General features: G+C 36.0%; 1 protein-coding gene and 1 non-coding gene across 14 annotated transcripts in view; both read left to right on the top strand.

Annotated features, from left to right (window-relative positions):
* The window catches only part of MYCBP2 (MYC binding protein 2), a 279,427-nt gene that overhangs the window by 185,218 nt on the left and 74,329 nt on the right, over positions 1-19,880 (top strand). For all 13 annotated transcript variants that reach the window (XM_073795323.1, XM_073795322.1, XM_073795327.1 and 10 more), the window contains 6 exons: positions 1,091-1,306; positions 6,348-6,403; positions 9,667-9,782; positions 11,808-11,905; positions 12,886-13,002; positions 13,735-13,875. In XM_073795323.1, coding sequence (XP_073651424.1) covers positions 1,091-1,306; positions 6,348-6,403; positions 9,667-9,782; positions 11,808-11,905; positions 12,886-13,002; positions 13,735-13,875 — 744 coding nt within the window. The remainder of the gene's footprint in view (positions 1-1,090; positions 1,307-6,347; positions 6,404-9,666; positions 9,783-11,807; positions 11,906-12,885; positions 13,003-13,734; positions 13,876-19,880) is intronic.
* TRNAG-GCC (transfer RNA glycine (anticodon GCC)) lies at positions 12,171-12,243 on the top strand. Its single transcript has one exon. It is a non-coding gene; the product is annotated as a tRNA-Gly (tRNA).

Here is a 19,880-nt window from a genome sequence, read left to right as displayed (position 1 = left end):
TAAGAGTCTCAAACTACTGACTCCCTAGAATGGCATTAATAAGAATAATACACGTTAAAGACATTCCACATTTCTGGGGTGTCTCTCAATTACTTAAGTAATATTGTCACTTTCTTTTATGCAAACCTTTCTATTTCTGTGAAGAGCTTGATGTTGAATTAGCTGTTCTTGCCAACCACAAAAGTAGTGTCTGAAAAGAACAGAAGAAATTTTGGGTGACTCTCAGAATGATAAAGAGCTAAAGTGGTATTTAAATTGTTTGTAACTTTGTGGTTGCCTAGGGATTGAGTGTATTTTGCCAATGCATAAACAAATAAATAACAATAAAATGTTTTGTTATAATTCCTGGAAAGTATTTCTGAATATTGTTTATGAGACAATTTATACTTTCAGTGTTTTAAAATGCCTTAGGAAGTCTGTTCTTTGCATCTCTACAGTAAAGTATAGATAAAAGATATCCCCATATTATTGTTGAAGAAGCTGAGTTGGAAAGTTTAATTATCGATAGGTTGCTTAGCTCTAATAGTTTGTGTTGGTGACAAAACTATCTAATAGTACTCTTTTTGCAGAGTAAATAAACATCGTTAAGTTTTAGGTATAAGATTTGTTTTATTAGCTGTTAATTTCTAAGATACCTATCAATGGAGTACTTTTTCTTCTGCAAAACGGTATGGCTAAAATTGAGATCAGTGCTTTAAAATATGTGAAGATTGCTGGCAAGTATTTATACCTGAATTACTGGATAAAATAATTTAATGTTAGTCCCTGCAAGAATGCAGATTCGTTTGACTATCCTTTCCTGGACTTTATTAATGGCGGCCTTTGTTTTTATTTTGTGTTTTGATATTTTTGATTATTTATTCCCAAAAACAAGGCCTCTCTTTTACACTGTGTCCAGGATCCCTATTGAGGTGGAACTATCTTGATCATTCTGGCAATGTTAAATAATCTTTGAAAGGAATGCCCAAGAGGGACTAGTGGTAACAAAATGTATAGAATTGTGAGTTTATAATTGTGTAAATTGCTTCTTTTGATGTGTTACGGACAGTTATATAATAATAACATTTGGTTTTTATAATATCATGGTTAGGTGGAAGTGAAAGCCGTTCCTGTTTCTCAGAAAAAAACATCTTTACAACAAGAGCAAGTAAAGAAACCTCAAAGAATTCCTGGCAGTCCTGCAGTAACAACTGTACCTTCTAATACTGACATGACTTTTGGTGGGCTGGCATCACCAAAGCTGGATGTTTCATATGAACCAATGATAGTGAAGGAGGCTCGCTATATTGCCATAACAATGATGAAGGTAATTTGTTTTACTTATCAGAAAAATTTTATTTTTTCACCATTCATTCATTTAACAGACATTTCAGTGATTCAAACTCAGATACAAATCACAGGTCTAGAGAGTTGTTGACAGATGTCAAACTTGCAATGTGTTTTTAAGGATAATGTTATTTTCCTACAAAGAGGATTTTCATTTGTTCTTGGCAGAAGTCTAGAGAGGTTTCCAGTTGTAGATCAAGTTAATTCAATCAGAGATTGAGATGTTTGGAAACTGGATTTCATTTCCTGCAAACGTACTTGTCTATTTTCAATTTACCAGTACTCCTAGGACATAGCCCTTCAGGGATTCAGAGTTTACCTAGGTCCCCTTTAACTTTGGGTTCTTCCAAATGCCAGGCTCATCTCTTTGGGTTTCTTACTTCTTTAGGCTTTTTACCTCTTTGGTGCCTTTAGACAGATTTAAAAAAAAAATTTTTTTTTTGTCCAGCTTTTTTAGTTATCTTTAGAGGCAATGTTAGTCTAAATTATCAAGATGGTTGTTACTTGAAATAGAAATTAGGAATTACGCTATTTTCAGAGAGCAGTGGTGAGCCATTGAAGGCTTTCAGTTGGAGGAATGGCATGATTAGATTTGTGTTTTATAAAGATCATGGTGGAATATGGAGAATGTAGTTGGGAGGATAATCAAGAGACATGGTTTGGTTTAAGTCTCTTTAGGAGACTGTTGACTTAATCTGGTGAGATATACTGATCCCTTGGACTAGAGAGTTGTCAATTAGGGTAGACTCAAGAGATATTTAGGATAGATTAAGACTTAGTGGCTAATGGATATGGGGTAAAGAGAAAGGTAGGAAATAAAAAATGGAGTTCACACTTTGAGCTTGAGTAGTGAGATTGATAATGTTGGAGAAGGGGCAGATTTTGCTTGAGGAAGATAAGAGGTCCAGCTTTTGATGTGATAAGTTTTAGATATCTCTGAAATATCCATGTGAGGATATATAAAAAGAAGTTGGAACTACAAACCTGAAGTGATCAGTCTTACCTCAAGAAATGAATTGGAGAATCATCAGTACTTGTATTACTCATGAAATTATGGGAACAGATGATCTCTATCTAACGTGGTGAGAGGAGAGGGAAGTTCCAGGACCGGGTCCTGAGGAACATCAATATCAGTGATTCTCAAACATTTGTCCACATCAGAATCATCTGGAGCTCTTATTTATTTATTTTTCTTTTTAAAATAAATTTATTTTTGTCTGCATTGGGTCTTCATTGCTGTGCACGGGCTTTCTCTAGTTGCGGCGAGCCAGGGCTACTCTTCATTGTGATGCGTGGGCTTCTCATTACAGTGGCTTCTCTTGTTGCGGAGCACGAGCTCTAGGCACGCAGGCTTCAGTAGTTGTGGCACGCGGGCTCGGTAGTTGTGACTCATGGGCTCTAGAGCACAGGCTCAGTAGTTGTGGTGCACGGGCTTAGTTGCTCCACGGCATGTGGGGTCTTCTCACACCAGGGCTCGAACCCATGTCCCCGGCATTGGCAGGCGGATTCTTAACCACTGCGCTGCCAGGGAAACCCCGTGGAGCACTTATTTAAAACGGAGATATTCCTACCATCCAAAGATTTAGATTCAGTAGGTCTGAAAAGAGGTTCCAAAATTCACGTATAAAACAAATATGCAGAATGATTCAGGTTCAAAAGCTATACTTTGAGAAATATTGATTTACAAGACAGATAAATTAAAAAAAAAAAAAAGAAATGAAAATGGAAACAACATTGGCGAGAATACTAGCCAAAGGGCTAGTACAAAGTAGGACACCAGCTCTTACCTTTGCCACTTTTCCCCCCATGTTGCATATGGCAACTCCTTTCATCCTCATAACAACCCTATAAATGACTATTTCTTATTCCCATGTTACACATGTGGAAACTGAAGCACAGAGAGGTTGAATAACTTGCCCAAGGGCACACAATGACAGAGAGTCTGATTCCAGATTTGATTTTCCTACTTCCCCCAACTACCTTATGCCATGTCCTGAAAGTCACAGAAAGCTGTTTAAGACGGGTTAACAATGTTAGGCTGCAGAGTGAAGTCTTGAAAGGATCTAGCAGTGATCAGTGATCTTGGCAGGAGCAGCTTTAGAGACATAGTCAGTTGATTAATTTGTAGATGAAGAAGAAGTGAAGATAGCTAAAGACAAAACGAATGTAGATAAGTCTTTCAAGGTGTTTGGTTATAAAAAGGAACAGAGGAAATGGGATTGAGTGAAGGCTTTACAGTCTGAGACTGAATATAGAAAGACATGTTTTAATACTGAAGAGGAGACAATTGAGAAGAAGGGAACAATGTAGATACTCCAAGAGATAATAATAGTATCTGTTGCTCAGGTGGAGGGATTGGCTGTACATAGGAGGAGTATTGCATCTTTCACTGTACCAGGAGAGGGAGAAGAAAAGAATTAATACAATTGCTAATAAATTTGTAGGTTGTGCAGCAAAGAATTATTTATGATAGCAATTATATGTTTTAGATTGGAGATTGGAGTGATTAATCTTAGGGTCAAGATTTTGAAACAAAGGGAAAAAATGAAATAGTCATTGTAGAGAACGGAGAGAAACTGATCAGAAAAGACTTATCAGACATCCTTGGAGAATCAGTTGAATTGAAGATCCTGTATTAACAGTGCAGCATGAGTCTTATGAACGCGAATAAGATAATCATTTGGATTGAGTCGGCATGGACCTTGTGCCAGATAGTTCAACAAAAGAGCAGTGACTGAGAAGGAAGTTGAGCATATGGTGGTTAAAGAAAAGACAGCGGAACCCAGCTGGTTTGGAAGGGAAAATAAAAGTGGATTCAGAGAGAGAAATTTAAGGAGGTGAGAAGGACTAGAAATCTAAGAATAGATATGGTAGGAGTTATAGAGGCAGAGAATGGAGCAGGCCATTTTATTTTGGTATCAGAGATTGAACAGTTCTGAGTAACATCACAGGTCTGTGACTTTTAGTCCGAGTGGCTGAAACAAAGTTGAAGTTGAGATTATTGAGGTTGAAGAAATAAAGGAACTGAAAAGCTAGAGTTTTGATGCGTTGTCCATGATTAAAGAATTTGAAGCTAAATATTCTCATTCATTTCAACTTTTTTTTAAGAGATTTAGTTTCTGGACTCCTTACCTCCCTAATTATTCTTTTAGTTTCCTATGAACATACTTAGGTTTGTGTAATTTCTTTTGAAAATCTAGTTACCAGAACTGAATTCAGTATTTCAGGAATGTTCTGAGAGGCCCAGGTTAAGGCAGTTAACAGAATACCATTTCCAAACTGTCTCTTTGAGATATTAATTCACATTCCAGGAAAGGGGATTCTCTTATATCAACCATTCACAGATACCGTGTGCTACCCAGTAGTGAACTAAATATGGTGGAGGATGTAAAAGTGAGATATGATCTATCCTTTCATTGTTAAATAGAATAATATGTATTTGAGGGAAACTGTTGGAGTAGAAAACCCATTGTACTGTGAATCTGGAAACTTGAGTTTTCCTGCTGTTAACACCGTTGTAATCTCGTTAGACTTACCCTGAAATTGCATTTTCCTCACTTGGAACTTTTTAGTAGGTGACAGAAGCTAGGTCATTTCTAAATCACTTTCATGAAAATAGCGAGGGTGGGGTGAAGGAAGGGGGCTTGTGAGTGGTGTGGGTGTGCTTCTCTTTGCTGCAAGTATAGTAGTAGTTAGAAATGAATGAGCAATTGGAGAACTTTACCTGAACCTTGAAAGGTTAATTTGGAATTGCTGCAGGAATATAAAAGTATTGGAAATAATGCGACAAGTTTCATGTACCTACAACCCATTTTTATCTTTACATTTCACCAAACTTTTTCAGATCTTTTTGTTATTTCTGTTAAGAAACAGATTGTTAACAGTACAATTGCAACCCTCTGTAAACCCTTCTCCCTGGACCCATTCCCATCCCTTCCCTAGAGGTAACCACTGTCCTGAAGGTAATTAATGGTTCTTCTTCCCCAGATACATTTTTTTGTATTTTACTGAGTACAAATTAATCTATAAGGAATATAGTATTTAGAATTTTGTGTATTTTTCAGAAGTTTATAAAAATGGTATCATACGCACCCATCACTTTGCCAGTGTTTGTCCAACATTGTTTTTAAGGTTTAGTCATGTAGCTGTAGTGCATTCAGTTTATCTGCTTTGAAGTATTCCAATGTATTACTGTTCCATAATTTGTTCATTCCCCTACTGATGGGCATTTAGGTTGTTTCTAGTTTTTTTCACTACTGTAAATTGTATTGAAATAAACATCCTCGTATATGTCCCCTTTTGCACATGAGCGAGAGTTTTTCTAAGATATATATCTAGAAGTGGAACTGCTGGATAGTAGGACATACCTGTCTTCAGCTATATTAAATATTGCCAAAATTTATATGCCCATGAGCAATGTATCAAAATGCTAGGTACTTCATGTTCTCACCAGCATTTGTTTCTTACCAGCACAACTTGATGACTGGGATAGGATCATCTTGTTGTTTTAATTTGCATTTTCTTGATCCGCAGTCTAGTTGAATAACTTTTCAAATGTTTATTGGCCTTTCAGATTTCCCTCTTCAGTGACTTGCCTTTACTCACTTTTCTTTTGTGTTGTTTCTGTCTTTTGTATTGATTTGTTCTGTATATTTTATGGATTCATATCCCGTTAAGGTTAAATGAATTACGAATCCCCTTCTCCCAGGTGAAGGCTTAACTTTGCCATTTCTTTATAGTGTCATTGTTTTGGAGAAATTTAAAATTTTAATGTGCTCAAAACATACTATCTTTTTCTTGTTCTGAATTTGTTGATGTTTTATTTGTTACATCTATGTCTTTAACACACCTAGAATTTATTTTTGTAAATGGTGTGATGTAGGTAATTGAGTTTTTTCTTTTTCTCCTGTATGGATAACCAGTTGTCTCAGCCTCAGCACCACTTATTGAATGTTCTATCAGTGCGTTAGTTAAGAATGTTTCTAATGATTTTGTGATTCTTGCTCATCTCTTTCTTAAAGGTTTATGAAAATTACTCATTTGAAGAACTGCGTTTTGCATCACCGACTCCTAAGAGGTGAGGATCATTTTTTCAAAGCGTAGCCAAAACATGTGTTGCCAACTGCTTATAACTAAGATCACCCTGTGTTCCAACCTTATTTTCTATAAATAAATATAGGATTTAAAAATTCCTGGTAGAGATTTTTTTTTTTTAACATCCTTATTGGAGTGTAATTGCTTTACAATGTTGTGTTAATTTCTGCTCTGTAACAAAGTGAATCAGCTATATGTATACATATATCCCCATATCCCCTGGTAGAGATTTACAACAGGTTTTATAATGTGTAGATTCACAGGTAGAATGTACTTAATATTGAACTATAGCACTGCCAATATGTTACATAATACTAAGGTAATAAAGAAATAACTAGTAGCTAAAAGTATATAAATTGGCTTGTAAAACATTGGTTAGTTTGTTTTTTCTCTTTTTGTTTCCCTCTCTCCTTCACCTAATGAGTGGCAGAGCGATTTCAGTGTATGTTGTATTTGTATTTTCAGTTATGAAGTCCTTTATTTTTAAGCCCCTGGGTAATTCTTTTAACTCCAGATTGAAGCAGATTTTCTGAAACAGAGTTTTTGGCTTACTATTTTATTTGCTTGTTAGGAGAAATACTTTTTAAAACAGTTGCTTGGAAAAACTTATTAGATGGATTGTACTTTAGACAGACCACCTCCATAGAATTTAGAAAAAGCTCTGAAGTGAATCTGAAACAGCATAAGTACTTGTATTTATCATATATCAATGACTTATTAGAAATTAACAGGTTACTATGACTTTACTCTGGTACGTATGCAAAGTAGAGTTTTAATGCACAATCTAGAAAGTGTTCTGCCAAAATAGCGAAGTTTTGAGAATGTATCTTTGTCTAGGAATAGGGAAGTAGCATTTTGTCTCTGGCTTAGTTTTAATTACAAAATGTCCGTTCAGTGGAAGCATATGACTTTTGTAAACTAAATATGGACTCTGTAGGTTTATAGCATGTTAAATAAGAACAAATTAGCCATTTGCCAGTAAATAGGTTTTTCTATGCATTGGGCATTTTAAACTCAATTTTAAAAGTCTCTTGTCAAAGTGAATGCATTTATTATTTCAGCAAATAATATTAGTCATCTACTCTGTGGAAAGCACTGGGATATTTCTATGAACAAGATAGAGAAGGTGCTGGTTCTCATGGCAGATACATTCCTGTGGAGAAACAAACTATAAGTAAACTACATAGTAATAATAAATAAGGGTATTTGATAGAGAGTGATGGGGATGGGATAGGTCACCAAAGTATTGGATGACAGGGGAGGGCTGTTTGAGGAGGCGTTACTTGAGTGGAGAGCTAGATGGTAGTTGGTTGTGTAAAGATTTGGGGAAGTTCAATCTAGGAAGAGGAAATCTGGGGTAGATGGAGCTTGATGTCTTTGAGGAACAGAAAGTGGGGCTGGAGAATAGTGAGCAGGAAAGAAAATGGTGGAAGATGAGATCAGAGAACCAGGCGATTACATAGGGACTGGTAGGCTGTGTTAAGTTTGAGTTTTCTTGTAAGAAATTTATTTGGAGGGCTCTTAGCAGGAGAGTGATATAATCTGATTTATAGTTTTAAAAAGATCATTGTGGCTGCTCTCTGAAGAATGAAATTCAGGGGAGCAAGAGTGGGAATAGAGAGATGAGTTAGCGACTCTAAGGTGGCTTGGACTAGCGGTGGAAGGGCCTTAGCGGTGGAAGTGAAGAGGGGGTGGATGGATTCGGGATATACTTAGGAGGTGAAGCCAACAGCCTGCTGCTACAATGAAATGGGAGGTGAAGGAAAGAGAAGATCCAAGAGTGAATGTAAGTTTCTTCAGCTTCAGCAGCAGGATAGATTATCCAGCAGAAGAGGGGTTTGCCAAGATTGGCCGGCAGACCCAACCAGGCATGTCTTTGTAAAGTCATATTGGAACACAGCCTTTCTCATGAGCCTATGTATCGTCTGTGGCTGTTTTTACACTACAGTGACAGAGTTAAAAAGTTGTGACAAAGACTGCTTGGCGCAGTAGACTAAAATACCATTACAGAAAATGTTATTGACCCCTGGTATCATGATTTTTGTGAGGATCAAAAAGTCTGAGAAATGAGCAAGAGTGTTTTGTTTTGCTGGGTGCTGGGGTTAGGAGGAATAATAATCCTTCTTTGGGTATATTAAAATTGAGATGCCAAGACGCCTCTTAGTTATGCAAGTGGGGATATTTCCAGGGCAGCGGGAAATACCAGTTCGAAATTCAGGGGAGAAATAAATGTTTGAGTCATCTTTATACATATGGTATTTAAAACTGAGGAATGGATGACTGGTCAACTAGAGAGATGACACTGAAAGAAAAAAGAAAATCTAGACCCAAATCCTGGGGCATTCCATAAGTTAAAGGGTGCTCAGAAAAGGGAGAGCCAACAAAACACTGAGAAAGAATGGCCGGTGAGGTACAAGAAAAACCAGAAAAATGTTGCAGAAGCAAAAAAAAAGTTTTTTCAAGAAAGGAGGAGTTGTCAGTTGTTATCAAATGCTACTGAGAGATTGCTGAGGATGAAGAAGCAATGATTGGATTTGGGGACGTGGTGGTCATTGGTGACTGTGACATGATCAATTGCAATGAAGTGTTGGGAGCAAAAGCCTAGTGAGGGTAATAAGCTTTGGAAGAGAATTGGAAATGAGGGAATGGAGAGTGATTGTAGGTAATCCTTTAGATAAGTTTTGCTGTAAATGGGAAAAAAGATATGAGACCATATTAGGGAAGGCTGTAATATCAAGGGGAGGTGTTTAAGATGGAAGATTCTGAGTTTGTTTGTATAGAAAGGAAAAAGAAATAGAAATGATCCAGGAAAAGTGGGAGAAATTGACGATGAATGAGAGACAATTGCATCACAGAAGTGCTGACGGAATGAAATTCACAGCACAAATGGAGTGGCTGGCTTTGGGCAAGACCCAGGACACTCCTTCCATTGTAACAGGAGGTAGAGAAAAATAGGTTTAATCTGATTGCACCTTTGAGGTTGTATCTGATTGCTTCTGTTTTTCACTGAAGAAAGTGATGAGGTCATGATCAGCTGAGAGTGAGGAAGAGTGGTGCTAGAGGTTTGAGGTGAGGAGGAAAAAGTAAATTCAATCATGGAGAGTAGGAAAACGTGCTATGACAGTAGGATTGCTATTCATTGTGATAATACAATCAGAAATTTTATGTTCGCTAATACATGTTAATGATGATGTCAGCTGTTTAACCAAAAGTAAATGTTGCAGTACCTATCTTATTTCCTTTCAGACCCAGTGAGAATATGCTGATTCGGGTCAATAACGATGGCACTTACTGTGCAAATTGGACTCCGGGGGCTATTGGACTCTACACCATTCATGTTACAATCGATGGCATTGAAATAGGTATTTTTTTTTTTTAAGTTGTGAGTTACTTAGTGCAAAGAACTAGAATCAAAATCCTCTTTCTGTTCTAGTTTGCCCTTTAACATGTATTACAGACATGGACAGATTTCATAACTTTTAGGGGGCGTCATATCCTCCTTTATAATGAGTACTTAATTCGTGCATTGTTAAGGTATGTTGTAATAATTTATGGGTCATTGTAGCCCTCATGATTCCTTCCCTGCATTCCCTGATGTGGCTGGTCAGGTTCGATCTCCTCCGTGCTGTGCTATAACCATATTCATGCCTCATCTCCCTACCCCGTGGTAGGTCTGTCTTTCCTTCCTGGCTGTGAGCAGACACCTCTTTCATCTTTGGATCTCCCAGTCTGGCTCAGTGCCTGGTGTATGATGGCTGCTCAATAAATACTTGCCGAAAATATGAATTTTTTTTACCTACCACTAACTTTGAAAAATATATTGCTTTTCCTTTGGGCATTAATCTTTCTCTTTTCTTTATTTTTAAACTATCCATATAATAGGACAATAGTAGGACAACAGAGCTCTAATAAGTGTTTATCAATATGAATTCCTTATAACACTGTCTTTCCTAATGCTCCTCAAGCAAAAGGGTTCCTATGATCAGGCAGATTTAGAAAGCCCAATATATTGTAGTCTCATCTTAGACATTAATACAATTCATATTATCATATTTGGGATTCTAAGAAACCTTGAAATTAAGAAGCCTCTCTAAATTTGTTTAATCCTTATCTTGAGAACCTTACATGTAGGGAAGAGGAGACAGGTTAGAGATAAAAGTAATACTGATTAACATTCCACCAAAATACCCTTTGGGAAACTTTCAGTAGTTTGTTTTTACAGTGAAGATAAAGAGGTACTTTACATTGTTGTAACCATAGATGTATAGAATATACATTAATGTAACTATAGGATCAGATATGTTAGATTCATCTATACCATCCTAGAGACATTTAGTGGCAGCCTTTGCTGCACTCTTTTATTTCAGCATATCTTTAAAGCCTTTAGTTCAGCAAACTTTCACTGGTTCTGGGCAAAACATTGTTCTAGGTAAGGCAGTTCCTGGCAAGTGTTGACAACTTACTGATGATTGTAAGATAAAACAGCCAAGCAAAATTACATGAAGTAGAATATAAGTAGTGACGTGCAAGGGGCACACATTACAGCAGTTCAAAAGTGGAGATAGTCAAGAATGGTTTCTTCTTGGCTAATAGCGGGTAAAGGAAACTGATACAAAGTAAATAAGAAAAATCCGCTTATATTTGTTTTCTGGAAAGACACTGAAGAAAAAGATTCATAGTTACTTAGAATCATTCATTTTGTTCCCCACCTTCTTAGCTTTCTCCAAAGGTGACCAAACTGTTAGTAGACTAGGATCTTGCTTGACTGCAGTCAAGGACAGATAATAATTCATTAGAATAAGAAGGATGATAATAGCATTTAATATATATCTAAAAAATTTTATACACACCTTACATATTTTATTTTTAAAATCATTTCATTCTCACAGCATCTCAGTGAGATAGGTGCTATTCTCATCCCTATTTTATAGATTAAAAAAATGAGGCACAGAACGTCAAACAGTTGGTGGCAGATGTGGGAACAGCCAAGTCTAACATGAGAAGCCCAGCTCTTAAACACCATGCTGTGCTGCCTGTTACTCATGAGATTATTGGTATAGATGATAAGTAGTGTTCTGATTGGGTGTTATGAGATAACGTTTGATCACACAAGCGTTTCTTTTTATTTTGAATTTTTCAGTATTATTTTACATATTCCATAGCCCCTCCTCTTTTCCTTGAACCCCTGAGACACCCCTTTGGAATCTTAAGGTCATTTTTCAGATATTTCTCTCTTAGCTATTAAATATTAATCACCTTAAGAGGACAGAATTCAGATATTTGTTTTAATTGTGAATTTAAAATAGCCTGTGAATGTATATTAAGTTAGGTTTAAGGGTCCTCCCTTGTGTTCTCAAGTGTTACAGTTCCCTTTCCTTTTCTTACAGATGCTGGCCTCGAAGTAAAAGTGAAAGACCCACCGAAAGGGATGATACCGCCAGGAACTCAGCTGGTCAAACCAAAGACTGAGCCTCAACCAAACAAGGTCAGGGTAGAATGAAATCAGAGCATGAACTGGTCTGAGATTTATTAATTTTCTTCATTGATGCTTCAGGGTAGCCATCAAACACCTCATAGTTTATTTCAGTATTCGAATTCTAAGTATTCCTAAATGAACTTGAACAATAGTTCATGGTAATTCTAAGCATTTCTCAATTGTAGAACCTGTACTTTTTGGTTTCTTTGTATAATGCTATAGTAATTTATAGGTCTTGTGTACTTTCTGTTATTGAAAGTTTACAATTGGGACTTCCCTGGTGGTCCAGTGGTTAAGACTCTGCACTGCCAATGCAGGGGGCCCAGTTTCGATCCCTGGTCAGGGACCTAGATCCTGCATGCTGCAACGAAAGATCCCGCGTGCCGCAACGAAAGATCCCGCGTGCCGCAACTAAGACTTGGTGGAGCCAAATGAATAAATAAAAGCTACCCTTTTAAAAAAAAAGTTTACAGTTCACAAAACGTCTACCGAAATTGAGTGTATAAAGTTGACAAGGTTAACGTATCCTGTGCTGTTAAAAGAAAAAATTCATTTCCTAACATCTAAAGAGTAAGCACTATAGGAATTTTAGTAAACTACTTATTAAAAATGAAATGTGGATAATAGAATTTATATACCTTCCTGAAAGGAAAAAAATGGCTCTTTTCTCCTTTTTATCATGTCTTCAAAGTTTAGAAAAGAAATTATAAACGTATATTAATAATTTTCTTTTTTTTCAATAATTTACATTTTTACACATTTTGAAAAAACAACATTTTTTTTAAATGTTGTTTTTATAAATGTTTTCTCTTGTTGTTTTTATAAATTAACCACTGTTATTTGCACAGGGAAACCAGCTACAAATAATTTTGGAAACTTTCTGAGAATTATACTTTCAATTCTGTTTAATTTTCTCTCTTACCACTTACTTATAAGGTCTCTGTTCTGTGATTTCCCCTGTCTCACCTGTCTGTCTTTGCCTTTCTCAGGTTCGAAGATTTGTGGCCAAGGACAGTGCAGGGCTCCGTATCCGTAGCCACCCTTCCCTTCAGAGTGAGCAGATAGGCATAGTGAAGGTCAATGGAACCATCACTTTCATTGATGAGGTAATTTGTAAGGAAACACTTGGTAATAAATTTTGGACAGAAAGTTTTTGCGTTGTTTGCACGGTGTAAGTTTACTAAATTGTTTGTTACAATGTGTTTTAAGCAGTTTGGGTAGTGTTTGGGAAATCATTTCACAGAATTTCAAAATTCTGTTCATTGAGTTTCAAACATTGCATTCATTTTTCTTTATCAATAAAAAAGTAACTAAAATTATATTTTTAGCATAAAAGGAATTCAGTTAACATGGTAGTCAGAGCCTGTACAAGGATTCAATGAAAATGAGTACAGTTTTTCTTGAATTTTTAAAATGTGGTTTGTTTTTGAATGTGTTTATTATATTGCCTTAACTTTGGACAGTACATTTTTCTAATAATACAGTCAAGTAACTTCCAATTATGAAAATCTAAATTGAGGGAAAGAAAGTCTTAAGTTCTTTTGGGAAACATCTGATTTTATGTTTGAAATATTTATCTTAAAGTGTGATTTTTTGTGTGTGCTTTTTACTCCTAAGTGACATTGTTTTTTATAATCTCACCATGTGAATTATCATGTAGCTTGGCATTCCTTGCTGGTTTTTTCCTTAAAGGTTCTCCCATTCTTACCTTCTGCAAAAAGTAGATGCTTAATCTCCATGTCCAGCATTATTTGCCTGCTTTGTAGCCGTTCAGACCTTGCTACCATCATAGGAGTTACAGGAGGGCGTGGCTTGTTTGTGTTGCGTGTATTCCGTAGATCCACAATGATGATGGTGTGTGGCTGAGGCTGAATGATGAGACGATAAAGAAGTATGTTCCTAACATGAATGGTTACACTGAAGCCTGGTGCCTCTCTTTTAATCAGCATCTTGGGAAGAGTCTTCTGGTCCCTGTTGACGTAAGTAAAAGGCGGTTTTAAAAAGCTTTCTAGGTATACTCTGTCCTCATTACAGGGCTTTCTTTAATTAAGGCTTCTCAGTTCTGAGGTAAACCACAACTAAATAACTTTAAGTGCTTGAATTCTGAGAGCTTCTGTGTAATAAAGAGGGAGTTTGGCAAGGCTAAGGACCTTACTACTTACTATGGTCCATCACAAGCAGGAAGTAGTAAATTAAAACTAGGCCTGCTGAATTCCTTACACAGAGGTAGGGAATGAGAGCGGTTACATTTTTTTTTCCCCTTTCTTATTCACACTACTGTTTGGAATGAATTCCAAACTAAAATTTAAGAATTCAGTGTTACTATCCATTTCAGAAATATGTATAATGTATTTTTTTTATGTTGGCATTTTGTAATTCTGTGTTGCTTAAGTTTGAATCTTTTCTTTCTTGGCATGTGATACTGCTGTGTTAAAATAAGGTGGATTTTTAGACTTGTGTTGCTGTAGTGTTCTAGTTGAAGTTAAATCTTAGTGTCTGAGAGAATTCACTAAGCCTCTTTGACAGTGCAATAGAATACTTAGAGTGTTCAAAAGTTTTCTATATCACTAAATATGATAGGAACCCACAGCTCTTTTTATAATTTAAACAGAAATATATGATTTTTTTCTTTTTCATTTCCATCAAATGTATTCCTTATGACACCGCTAATGAATAGAACAGGTAAATTTTTATTTTGAAAAAAACCTTAGTATTTTAAACAGTTGAATTTCTTAAAAATCAGTATATAAAACTAGCTCTTTATATCAAATCATTTTAATATATTGTTTGTTTTTCTCCTTAATAGTTCAGAGTAATGTTCTCCAAAGGGGTGTATACAAGATGATTCTTTGGGAAAGAAAATAACAGAACTTCTATTTAAATTTATTGATTTCATTCTTTTCTCTCTTCCTTTGTATATGTTTTATAATAGTACAGTGGGGAGAGATATATCTATCTATATACTGTTTACAAATAGATGCGTGATAAAGAAAGTTTGGAGAGTGCTGGTCTACTGCTTTTTTGATTTTTTTCATCTGTGACTCGAAAGTTGGCCTTAAATGGTTTGAACCCATCTCTCATTATGGTAACCAAATGTTCTTCAGGATTACGAAAATGATATTTTAAATGAGATAATTATAATAGCCATTTTGTTTATGTCATTAACAGCATATTTTTTAAATTTTGACCAATTTAGAGTTTTGTGTATTTTAAGGCCCTAATAAGGCATTATATTAGATTATATTATCTTTACTACCTTCCCCACTTCAAAATTTTCTTCCTAATTCCTTTGTTTGCTCATTTGAGGAGGTGGTTTTGGAAGAGGAATATACTCACACAGATAGAGCAAGAGAATACACAAAGGTAGAAAGGAAGAGCAAGAAGTGTGCTGTGTGTTGAAGTTCTGAATCCCATGGCTTCATTTTGGACCACTGCTGTTCTGTTATTTGATGCTTTTAAACTCTAGCCAAGAGACAGTTTTTAGTAGGCAGTCTTGAGGTCAGAGAGAGAGGACATAATAAAGGCAAGAGGGAACGCTAAATGGAGTGAGCCGTACAAATACTCATTGATGGCTTTTCACTGGTATGTGAATGAGGAGATTATCACTGACGTATTTGAAAAATCTAGATGAAGAATATTGGAGATAGAAAGTAAAATGAAGTAGTTTTTGATATTTTCTAGCTTGTCTTTATGTTGAAGAATGACATGAGTTCTCTTTTAATGTTAAGTAACTCAGAATATCTGGTATCATTAAGAAGGCTGAGGTTTTTCTGGTTCCTTTATTTCAAGGATGGTAGTGACTTGAGATCCTTACAAATTAAAGGAAAGATGCCAGTAGAAAAGGGAGACATTAAAGATGTAGATAAGAAATCTGAAGGCTGAAAGAGGAGGAGAAAATAGAATTGAGGGCACATTGGAGAGTTGTTTCTGTGAAGGACGAGGGGGTATGTATGGCAGTGGGTAAGTTTTTAGGGTTGAGGGAGGAAGGGAAGAGGTTGAAGGAGACTGTGATTTCCATATAGAAGGGAGAAAAGTCATCTGTTGAGATTGAAACAATTGAGTTAAGCTAGAGAGTTTAGAAATGCCATAAAGATTTGGAGTAATGTTTGAGAGAAATAGGAGCAGGATCTGACAAAAAAATTACTTGTTTGGGGATTATTGGGCCACTAAGGACCCAGTGGGACCACTGGATAGATCCATTCTGGATACCCTTCCTCTCCCATGGCCCTAAGTATCCAGCATTAAAGGAGCCAGGAAAACAGATGATAGCATTGGCTGGAATTTCCTGAGCTGCTATGACAGGAAAATAGGGACAAAAGGGAATTTCAGATGCTGATGAAAGAGCAATTGAGATCACCAACTGTGGGATCCAGCCTAAGGTGGAAATGTGAAAGGACAAATGGATGGTCCAGGGGACTTGGAGGACTTAATAAAATAGAACAATATAGTGAGTGTGCTATACTTGAAGAGCTGGAAGGAGATAGGCAATTTTTGTGATAACATAGCATATTTGAATTTGATTTCATACTTAGAGCATTTTATTGAATGAAATGGCTCATTAATGTGGCTGTGAGAGGGCAGCTGAAGAATGTTGGAAGTAAAGGTCATTGGAACTGCCCAAGTCTAAGAACTAAAAGGCTAGGCAGTTGGATGATATCCACATCGACACGAAGACATACCAGTGATGGCAACACTGTGACCTGCAAGGTTTGAAAGAGAGTTTGTGTACGATTGGAAGAAAAGTCCCATTAGATACAATATAAAGTCATGGGACAAATGGGAATAATTAGATGTTGGACCAGGAAGAAGCCTAGAGTAGTTTTGGTATAAGAAGAGAACAGGTAGATGACATAAGGGTTTATATTTTATGTGGTGACCAAAGAGGACAGAGGGGATGTGTGACAACTGGCCTAGGGCTTCAAATAGATCTGGTATAAAGTTGCTTCAATGAGGGTGTTATATGAGGACCCACAGAGTCAGAGCCTGGCATAGGCAAGAACAGGCTAGTTTTCCAAGGTTTTGATTTTAAGGACCAGGACAGGCCTCTCATACAGTCAAAAAGTTTTTAATGAGTACCTTACTCTACAGGGCAGAGCATGATAGGACATAGAGGGGATAATGATTCCATCTCATCTCCTCAAGGAACTAATAGAGCTAAACAAACACATCTTGCTGCTTCTTCCCTTTACATCTCTTACTTCATTTACTACTAGAAAAATGCTGGCCACCTATTCTCCCTTTTTATACTTCAGTTCGTTTGTGAGTAGATCAACTATAAATTATGGCTAAACATTGTGAAACACTACTCAATTAAAAAAAGAAAGCTAGGAGATTGGAAATAAAATTAGAAATTATCGAGGACTAATGCCACTAACTTAGATGCAAAAGTACCAAAAAGTTGCCTTGAGCAGCCCTTACATCAACCTCTTCAGCCTTTTCTAGTTACAACAATTTTGTATTCACATGAGTGCGTGTACCCTATTTGGAGCCTGACTCAAACAGACTGTTGGAGAGAATGGGGGTAGGGATTGGAAATTGAACGCTGACTAAATATTTGATGAACTATTTTTTTTAAAGATTACCGTAAATAGTCATATTTAGAATGAGCTTTAAAATGATTTTTGTTGCACTGTCTTATTTATTTACTCATACTGTAGAACTATCATTTTCATTGTAGATAAGTACTTTAGCTAAATTTTGGCCTACCTAGCAGTAGTTCTATTTAAACATCATTACTTTACTAAGAAATAATCACATCCTAACTTAGTTCAAATATGACTTTAACTGTGTTTTAGTACTTTAGTAATGCTCTAGTTTAGAGATTAAATAGCATTAGCCATCCATATTATGACTATGTCTTTTTTAGAATATTTTTAAATCAAAAAATATTTTTTACATCAGTGGGAAGAATAGGGATAAATATGAAGAGTGCAGATTCTTTTTTGTGAGGTGCTCACGGTCTCTTAGAACTTGTTGCCCCTTTTAGAACACACTGTTTAATTTTACATCTTAGAGTCTTTCTTTACATTGTTTCATTTGTCTAAAATGCTTTTGCTTCCTTTTTTTTTCCTGACTTTTCTAATATTTTCCTAATTGGCCAGGCTCAAAAGTTTCTGTCAACGTTTCTCATCCCTGTACATCCCAATAATGCTGTAGTTATCAGTTCATTAATTGTTCACTCAGCATATATTTACTGAGTCCTTATTATGTACCAGATACTAAGCTAGGAAATAGGTGTTGGGTGGAGAGGCAAAGGGGAGGGTTACAAAATAAGTAAGAGTGCAGTTCTTGATCTTGGGGTACTCACTATGTAATGGGATAGACATACAATATTCAGATAATTAAGTTGCATTGTGTTAAGTTATAGAGTGACTTTACTTAGGAGGTGACATTTGAGGAAATCTTAAAGAAAAATTGCCAGGACAAAGTAAAGTAATTTCACATTAGAGAGTCAGATGTCCAAAGTTATGGACGCATGCTATGTATGGGAACTAAAAAATGGTCGATACGGGTGAAGCAAGAATTGAGGGTGAAAAGCATATAAGTACTGGGGAAATTAGCTTTTTCTCTCCTTTCTCAGGTAGCACTTTGTCTGTAAAAGCAGAAGAGGCTTATAAATGTCTTTCTCCAACTACCCATAATGTTTAGTTTGGATTTTTTTTGGCCTTTAGCCCATTTGTATTTATATACCTCTTATTTCTGTTAAGCTCCTCAAGGGTTAGGGCTCATTTAGAATCCCTTCTTATGTTTTTTCTTCCAGAGTGTTAAATATTACGTTTTGCTCGTGGTGGGCTTTCAACATTTGTTAAATACTAAATTTTAGTTCTTGGCATTTGGCAGGATCATACTGCTTAAAATAATTTCTGACCCTCTTACGCTCCATACCTTAATTCTCTCATTTAATTTTCATTGTGCCCCTTTGATGTTAAGTTTTTATCATTCTCATTTTTCCAGTGACAGAAGAGAGCTATTCTCCCAAGATCATAAGTAGTAAGTAGTGGAGCTAGCTCTGGAATTCCAGGTGATGTGATTCCAAAGCCTATTTTTTTATGTTTAGTCTACCTTAATCTAGTGGAGCCATAAGGATAAATAGTTATAAAAGGATAAAGTAAATCTAGCTATAAGAATCATATTACTTTGGCTAGAACTCCACAATTAAATAAATATGAATACTAATAACCTTAATGGCTGAATGAGGATGAATATCGTGATGTATGTTGAAGGTATACCTGGGGAAGGCTGATTTTAAATTAAAATTCTTAAGATTTGGAAACTACAAATGTAAGCCAATAGAATGTTTCAGAGACCAAGGAAAATATGTTTAAAAAGAGAGAGAAAATCAGTTATGCACATGACCTGAGAGACATTTGACTGCCTATAATAGAGCCTAAATTTTTTGGAAAGCAAGTTTGCTTCTAAAGTAGGTATTACTGATCTGAAACTTATAGGCCCAGTTCTTTGGATTCTTTGTCAAAAATGAGGTCTTTTAACATTGTGAATGAGGTTGAGTGGTAGAGAAAGTTTATATCAAGGAAAGTATATGATACCTCATTAGAAGTATTCAAAGATATCTTTATAATGCCCATATCATCCAAATTCTTGCAGAAGCAACTTGAGTCTACGAACACGCCGTGCAATTATACAAACCGCTTCCTACCTACTTAGGCTGATTGGTGTTCACATATAGAAAGTAGGCTGATTTTTCTGAATTTGGGGGCTCTGAAGATTTGGGGGAGAGATGAAGGAAAAATATCATTTGGTATTCTCTCTTATAACGTTACTCAGGGTAATTGGTAAAATTAGCAAATGTTTCTTGCATTTTATGTCAGTTTCATTCTTTTGGGATACCTAATGATGCCTGATAGTCACAGCTTTAATATACCCCAAATTTCTTGATTTTGTCTCGTTAAAAAATTTGTGTGTATATGTATGCATAACCTGTTTTTCAGTCCTACTAAATACTAAGTATTTACTTAATACACCA

Source organism: Tursiops truncatus, chromosome 18 (genome assembly GCF_011762595.2).
Source record: "Tursiops truncatus isolate mTurTru1 chromosome 18, mTurTru1.mat.Y, whole genome shotgun sequence".
NCBI lineage: Eukaryota > Metazoa > Chordata > Mammalia > Artiodactyla > Delphinidae > Tursiops > Tursiops truncatus.
Note: the sequence above shows the minus strand (reverse complement) of the source record. Positions and strands in the feature narration are given on the sequence as shown.